At 35.7% G+C, this 8,082-nt stretch overlaps 1 protein-coding gene across 3 annotated transcripts; it reads right to left on the bottom strand.

Moving 5' to 3' along the window:
• Nucleotides 1–2,126: 2,126 nt before the first annotated feature.
• On the bottom strand, nucleotides 2,127–6,995 carry LOC116142564. Of its 3 annotated transcripts, XM_031428002.1 has the most exons (6): nucleotides 6,899–6,992; nucleotides 6,696–6,755; nucleotides 5,450–5,677; nucleotides 4,911–5,090; nucleotides 4,002–4,527; nucleotides 2,127–3,863 (listed from the first exon to the last, which is right to left on the bottom strand). In XM_031428002.1, the coding sequence occupies exons 3-6, from the start codon at nucleotides 5,558–5,560 to the stop codon at nucleotides 2,521–2,523; spliced, it is 2,160 nt and encodes a 719-aa protein (XP_031283862.1). In that variant the 5' UTR covers nucleotides 5,561–5,677; nucleotides 6,696–6,755; nucleotides 6,899–6,992; the 3' UTR covers nucleotides 2,127–2,520. The 3 variants fall into 3 exon arrangements, with proteins under 3 accessions (XP_031283862.1, XP_031283866.1, XP_031283871.1); XM_031428006.1 differs by lacking the exon at nucleotides 6,696–6,755 and having other exon boundaries at nucleotides 6,899–6,982; XM_031428011.1 differs by lacking the exon at nucleotides 5,450–5,677 and having other exon boundaries at nucleotides 6,696–6,995.
• Between the last annotated feature and the right edge of the window lie 1,087 nt (nucleotides 6,996–8,082).

Below are 8,082 nucleotides of genomic sequence, written 5' to 3'. Positions count from 1 at the left end.
AAGTGACTGATAAGTAATTGACGTGTTTAGTAAAATGTGGCTTATAAGTACATTTTATTATAAAATGACTAAAAAAGGTACTACATTAAATAAGGGTATACTATGGAATTTTAAAATTAAACAAAGATAATGTTTAGGGGCGTTTGGTTGGGGTTTATATGGAATTACTGGGGATAATGTCATCTTATATTACTTGATTACTATGTTTGGTTGTCAAGTAATATAAGATACTGGTAATCTTCAAATACCAATAGTGGTTACTATTGGTAATATTGGGGTAAACTGATTACCTCCATTTTCTTAGGTATTTTGAAATTACCGGGGTTATCTTTTTTTGTTACAATTTTATCCCTTATTAATAAAAATTTTGGACAATAATACCCCAACTTTAAAACAAATTTACATTAATATCCTATTTCAATTTTACCTTTGATTAATTAAAATTTTGGACAATAATGCCCTTATAGTTAAAATAATTTACAGACAATCACTGTCACCCAGCCACTACCACCACTGCCACCCAGCCACAACCGCCAACAGCGGGCCAACCACCATGGGCCGCCGCCGAAAAATCACCGGAGTCCCTAAAAAAGAACGAGACTCGGTGGGAGACTTCGGGATGGCCGAAAAAGGCCATATCAGGCCAGATCTGGCTGGAATAGATGTAGCCGCTAACGGCCAGGTCCATGGCTGTTAACGGCCAGATCTCATCCAGATCTGGCCGAAAATGGCCAAAATAGATCTGGCCATTTCCAGCCTGATATGGTCGTTTTCGGCCATCAATATGGCCAAAAACGGCCATAGCGAAGCCTCTTGGTCACGGTCAGTTGCTGATGGGGACTTTCGGAGACTTCCGGCGGTGGTCTACGGTGGTGGCAGGTGGTGGGGGTGATTTCATAATAAATTAAAGTTTTATATAAGCGGGGGTGTTTTAACTAAATCTGAAATATTGGGGGTTAATGAAATTATTTAAAAATTAATAATAAAAATAATATTATATTAATATTTGAAAAGGGGACAATTTGGTAATTTAAATACATACCCACCAATTTATTCCCCATAACCAAACACATTAATATAACATACCCACTAACTAACCAAACACATTTTTCTAAAGATTCCCAGTAATCTTCCAAGTTAATCTATCTTTCCAGTAATCCAACATTCCCAGTAATTTAACATTCTTGAACCAAACGCCCCTTAGAGTATTATATATTATCCCACAATATATAATGTGGGTTGGGGGGTATTTATAAGTACATAAGAAGACACACAAAGATTCAAAGATTTAGGTGAAGAAGTTTGGATTCATACGGCATTTTTCCACTTGCCCATGAATCTAATCCACTAACCAGCCAACCAACCAACATTTTGAAGCAGTCTCTCTCACTCAATTGGCTTTTTTCCCTTTTACATCCATTATTGAAACATGCTTGTCCCTAAAGGATGGTCTTTAATGCCTTTGCCTCCACTTCCCTCCCATTTTTTCTTTCTTTATTTTGCTGTAACTATCAATTCCAGGAAATCATATGATAATCAATTTATTTTGTTTATGTCAGTTACATTTTATGATGTTGTATGATTAGGATTTATAGGATCAATCAATCATTGTTGATTTTAAGACAATTCAATCATTCACTAGTATTGTCAGAAGAGGCATAGAAAGGATTTGTTTTCAATAATTCCCAGACTTTCAGATAAATTAAAGAAATTCCCGTATCAGAATTGTGCATGTATCTAATGTTTTTGTGTTAAACACAGCTCTATATTAGGAGAATGTAGTGGGATAAATGTTGCTTTCTTGAGCAGGACCATTTCAGCAGTATAATTAAGTTGTAGGCAAGCTTTGGCCAATCATAGCTGACTGAAGTAGAAAGTGAAAATTCTTTGGCTTGAATCGCTTGATACCAAAGCCCGTCTTTTACGTTTTATTTTTAGCATATTCACAACAAAATACACCATTCCTTTCTATTTGTTTAAGCACAGTACTAATGCAGAGAATATAACAGATGTGAATTCTGCTTTAACTCAAAAATTCAATCTAATACTTTTGAAACTAGTAACAATTCTAAGAATATGGGAAGAACGATTTGCTTCTACCAAGACCAAAGGTAGAAAACATCCAATTTGACTCTACTTTTGCAGATTGCATTAACTTAGAAATCTCAATCTGAAAATTCTTACAGAAGCAAAAAATCCGGCTGGACCATCTGTATCTGCTGAAGCAATAGCCATACCTTGTCTTGGCGGTGATGCTACTTCATTTAGGATGCATACTCTTAACTGTAATGTACACAAGGCTATCAATGATCTGGCATAAATGAAACATAGTTATTTTTGTTTCTCCTTTTCAGAGAAGCCACTTACGGAAAGATAAAGGGGAAACAAAATGCATTAGTAACAGTCAAACCCTACAAAAAATCTCATTTAACAGTAAGCATCTAAATAATTTACTACTAACAAGTTCCACAATAAATTTATGGTAAGATATAAATCACAGCTGAACGTAAACTTGATGTTTTATAAAAATTTTCTTTGCCGAGTATAATTGTATCTTGTGCGTCTACTTTTTGATGGCAAACACCAGCTCTCCTCATCAGCCAATTTGGCTCTGTTTTTCCGGTATTCTTTAGATCTTAAGACTCCCTCCATAATGTTTATATCTTCACAAATTTCATGTCTGGAGAGAGACACCAGAACAGGCAATATGTCTTTTTGAAAATCTTTCATTCTCCTCCCCCTTCTCCACTTGACACCAATATTGTTTTTATCTACATCATTTAGTTCAAATGGCTTTGATGACACTGAAAAATCACCAGAACTGCTTTCTGTTAGCTTCAGAGCTATTAACTCGAAAGAATCAGAAGAGCTCTGTGGCTGCTCACTCTCCTCATTTATTATCTCATTGGACCCTGTTCTGGTTGAATAATCTTGAGAACAAGCTGAATTCAACATGGAGATAAGTGATTCAGCTGCGCTTTGGACCAATATATCCTGTTTAGCTGTTTCTTCTTTGTCATTGATGAATTCTTGTTGAAATTCACTACAGTTGGGAGATCTTTGGTCCTGCCCACCTGATAAGATTTTTGCAACTTGGGAGTGCATGCAGGTTTCTGATAACTGATCAGAAGGAGGAATACTAGAATTTCCTGCTTCAATCCCAGATTCAGTGGTCTTAGGTACATTATCAACAGTGCAGCAAGACATGTACGAAGCTGAAGATTTATTTTCATGTTTATCTTGACCTGGATTTTGATTTCGACCAGAACACAGATATACAGTGTCTTCTACTTCACTCATCTCACAGCTCACTTGTGTAGCGACTTCACATGTATTATTCAGATCATTTAAAAGCTCACTTCGGCTTTCTGACATCGACTTATCCTTTTTACTCTTAAGGTCACTACGACAGCTGCCATGCTCTTCACAGAGGTCCATTGGCAGCCGAAAAACAGACTTGAGAGCCCCGACACTTGCTTCTGTTTCACACACTCCACTGAGCTTGGAATCGCTATGCCATAGTTCTGTTATCTTATTTTTGTTATCTGGATTTGTCAGAGCAACATTTACAGTGACATCTTGTTGACACATGCCAGATGTTTCATTTGAGCAGTCATTAATTTCTTTTCTCCAAATTGTGGTTCGATAAGACTCTTCTTTATCCTTGCCAACTATTTCACGATAACCACCTGATGAGCTAGCAGTTGAAGGATAGGTCACCATAGGATCATTTGAGTGATAGGATGAGTCATTAAGGTCTATTTTGTTCAGGTCCATGACCCTAGCTTCATATGAAGCGAGTTTTTGGTGCTTATCCAAGGACATATAGTTACACTGGCTATCATTCTTGGACTCTTTAATTTCTGCAATTGGACCAATGAACAGGAATTTTAATTTGCCATAACTAACAGTATGTTCAAATTGCAAAGACTAAAAGCTCAGAGATTAAAGCTTGTACTTATAAAGGTACAAATAGTTTCATATGCATAAATCATCATTACCTTGATTGTAAGCGTGCTGCTCTTGACAGCATTGATGGCTATTTACAAGAGAGCTACTACCTGCAAAATTGTGAGAAATATCTTGCTTCACACAGCTTGGGGTTGTTGGATCAGATAATATGGACTCATGTGACTCAAGCTTTCCCCCAGCGGCTGTGATTGAAGGAATACAGCCCAGAGAAGGTGCATGTTCCACTTCATTGCTATTTATCCCCTCAGTTGAATCTTCTAAATTGATGACAGCTTGAGGACAAGAGATAGTTTTCTTTGTGCCTTCTCTTCTCCTGCTGTCCTCTCCAAGACTGAGGGAAAGGGTCAAGTCCACAGCATCTGATATGTTACCAGCACAACTGTCTGAGGTATCTTTTAAGAGATCTAAGACATTCCTTTTGTTTGGAAAATCCTTGTCAGCAAGGCTGCTGTACAGATCAGCAGGAAGTTGAAGATCAAAAGACATCTGCTGAAGCTTCCAGTCCATACCCCATTCTCCTGATAACTCCTGGCTCAAAGATCGTGAGGAGCCACCCTGAAAGACATGCAAAGATATATATGAGCTACAGAAACATTTTTTCTCTTCAGAATAATGAAAAAAAAAAATGTGCCAGTCACTGATTCTTCCATGGAAGACAGGCATAAAATCAGTGCCATGCACATGACAGGAGCTATGTGCTTACTGAAGAGCACTAATTGTACAACTAATCGAGGTAAAACCAAGAAACTGTTAGGAGTCAAATCATTACAAGGTCTCTTCTAATGATGGTAAGCCCCAAAACTTGATTAATTCCAAAAGCAAAAAGCACACAAAAAGAAAAAGTAAGAAAACAACAATTCACAAGAATATAAAACCATCCCACATGCTTAGAATGGATCAAACTCTGTAACATGACAAAATTTGACAGCTTCATTTACCATTGGAATTGTGGAAAGTCTTGTTTCTTTCAGCAATGGTACATCTCTTATAAGATTTATGGGAGGCATCAGTGATGATTGTGCGCTATCTATCCCCGAAATGTATCTATCAAACTCCTTGCAGCCTAGATTTTTCATCAGCGTAATTTGCACCATATATAAGTGATGGAGTTCATGTACCTGAAGAAAAATCACACTATCAAAAAGCATAAGATATAGAGGAGAAGTCATGATTTTTTTTATGTGTAAGGATATTTACAATATGCAGGTCCTCGTGGTCTGTCTTTCCAGTAAGATTGAAGAGCCATATATTGAAGAGTATCATACAAAAAAAAAAAAAAGAAAAGAAAAAAAAAGAAAACCATGAAATGCAATTGTTTTAAGCCACCACCCAGTTGGCAAGAACTTTTAATTTTTGAGACACACAACAGAACCGAAGGTTGTGACGCAGAGCAGAGAGCTCAATATCAACTCAATCAACAAAAGACAAAAAAAAAAAAAAGAAGTCCAAATACGGTGATGCAATAGCATTCTCATACCTGGTTCCTAAATATGACCTCCTGATTGAGCATTGTGTGTTTCAAAGCTTCTTTAAGTGAATCAGTGTATGCATGCACAGAATTCATATCAAAATCTCCTTGCATCAACATTTTCTCCTCAGCGTAATTGGCTATTAAAGTTACCTCAGATCAGATCCTTAATTGCTGCATCCTTGGCAAAAAATAAGGCTTGCAAGGATTTTGTACACTGTACTTTGTGCTCAGTCCCTGTATCGCTCCCACAAAGAAATGCCAGTTACAAGAGAGGTAGGATTTTTTCTAACAAACATCAGCTACTCTCAGAAGTTATAATCTTCTCTCAGTTAAATAACGAACGAGACCACCTCAGTTATTTCAGAACAAGAACCAACTTCAAAATAAATAACATATTTTAACAACCATGAAAGTCAAACTGAACTAAACCAGAATTATCTTAATTGCCAAAGCTAAACCTACTTGAAATACTTTTCCTTTCTACCATGCTAGCGCCACCACAATGAGCGAGATAAGAAATTCTACAATATTTGTGAGAAACACCAATCAATCACATGGGCGATTTCCACCACTTGATTACTTCCTCTTGCTTTAAACATTGTTTCTTGGAAGGATTATGCCATCTTATACCATTAGAGGACAACAGGTACCAAAAGCATGGATCCCAATGCATACAATTTAAAACTGAAGGATAATATAATTAATTGGGTTTGTCTAAAAATTCAGATAATGCACCCACTCCCAAATTAATGGTAGACAATCAGTGAATTCTGATTATTCTCCATTATTTCAACCGTTGGGCTCAGCAACAAGAGTATCCTTTTTCGTCAAGATTCAATTATTTCCCAAAGGGAAAAAATAGAACATCAAGAGGCTTAACAGAAACTAGGTATTACCACTTACTTCCTAGCATTAAAACAACAAACTCTTCCATGGGATCAAATGGGTTGGTTTCTTTTGCTATGTGGGGAATGTTAGCAAACTGATAGAAGGATGAAAAACCCATATTGCGCACAATCCTTTTTCTCTCTTATTATGAATTTTAAACGCAGAATTCTTCAACAAACACTAGTTCTAAAAATAGTAAGGACAATGAAATTACTGGCAACACTTCATAAATAAAAGACATCTGAACTTGGAGATAAACTTGAATAAAATAGAGCATAAAGTAAGCTACACATACACTAACGATACAGTAACATTATAGAAGGAAAAAGAAAAGAAAACAAGAAATGAAAATTACATAAAGTACCAGGATCCCATTCTAGAATCTACCATCACAAAATCTGGTGCAGCTCCAAAACAAAAATAACTAAAAAAGAAAGAGAAAGATATGTTGAGGTAAGATAGATTTAGGAAGAAGATATGTAAGAGAAAGAATCAAACTAGTGGGGACAAAAAACATAACACTCTCGTTGAGTTATATTCACCACCAAAGCCGAAGCCATAACATACCATACAATTACATTACATCATTGTCTCTGTTTCTTTTTCTGATATTTTTTTACTACCTTTCTCTCTCTTGGGATTCCTTGACTTCTCTCTCTCTTTGTTTTCGGCAATCAGCACAGCACTTAGATTTATGGCTTTAAAAGGGGGACCAGTCAACAAGTGCTTTTCAACGACAGTTTCTTCCTCATTTACCAAATATCATCTACTTTCCCACTTCACCGGCATGCACAGTATTGTTGGAGTTGTAGACTACTTCAGCAGTAATGGGTAACGGAGACGCACTCGGAGGTCCCGTTGTCCGGTCAACGGGCGAGGGTCGCGGGGACAGCGCCTCGAGCCCGTAGACGGTTTTGGGCTTTTCCATGTATAACCGCTGTAAGATTCCTTTTAAGTTATTAATTCCTTTTTGGGTTGGGCTTAGAAATAGGAATTCTTGTAAAACTAGGTTTAATCTCTTAAACCTAGTATATAAACATACTTTTCTCATGTTATGAGTGTTAGAGCAATTCATTCATTGTAAATGAAAGAGGTGAGGCATATTTCAATAATATTGACTCAGCTGGACATAGCCCACATTGGGTGAACCAGGGTAAATCGCGCGTATAATTTCTTTGTTTACTGTTTGTTTTGTTTTACTATTATTATTTTGTTCCTGTTGCTTCTCTATTTCGTTCAAGTGTTAGCGTTTTTGAAAAAGTTAAGTTGAGTTAGTATTAAGAAGATATGATTTGAATTCAAAAATGTTTTCGATGTAATATATTACCTGTGTCTATTTTGTTAAATATCTCTTATAATAAAAGTTTTAAAATTAACAGAAATATTTTTACTTATCCATTAAATATTAACAGTGGTGGCTGATTTTATCGGAAATATATGAGTGAGTGAGAATATTTTTGTCAATTTATAAACTTTTAATATTAGGAGTGTTTAGCTAAATTAACAAATTTAAAGGATAAAAAATCTAAATATTTTGAGTTAATTAGAATATGATTGAATTTTGAGAATAGTAAAATAAACGTATATTTTGAATAAGATAGATAGAAATAGGAAACAAACAGTCATATTGACCCCTTTGGTTCACTATCATTACTCTATCATAATTTACTATTGAATCCTAAAAATAAAAAAATATATTTATTTTAATATTCTCAAAATTTAATTATATTTTATTCAATTCTCAAAACATT

The sequence above is a fragment of the Pistacia vera genome, unplaced genomic scaffold, assembly GCF_008641045.1.
Source record: "Pistacia vera cultivar Batoury unplaced genomic scaffold, PisVer_v2 Contig1129, whole genome shotgun sequence".
NCBI classification, from domain to species: Eukaryota; Viridiplantae; Streptophyta; class Magnoliopsida; order Sapindales; family Anacardiaceae; genus Pistacia; species Pistacia vera.
The sequence above is the reverse complement of the archived record's forward strand: the minus strand, read 5'-3'. Positions and strand labels throughout refer to the sequence as shown.

Excerpts from the sequence above, each read along its gene's own strand:
- LOC116142564 (XM_031428002.1), bottom strand. The coding sequence starts at position 5,560 with ATGTTGATGCAAGGAGATTTTGATATGAATTCTGTGCATGCATACACT. Across the intron at positions 5,091-5,449 it reads AGGTCATATTTAGGAACCAG|GTACATGAACTCCATCACTT; the intron begins GTATGAGAATGC and ends ATTTTTCTTCAG. Across the intron at positions 4,528-4,910 it reads GACTTTCCACAATTCCAATG|GGTGGCTCCTCACGATCTTT; the intron begins GTAAATGAAGCT and ends CATGTCTTTCAG.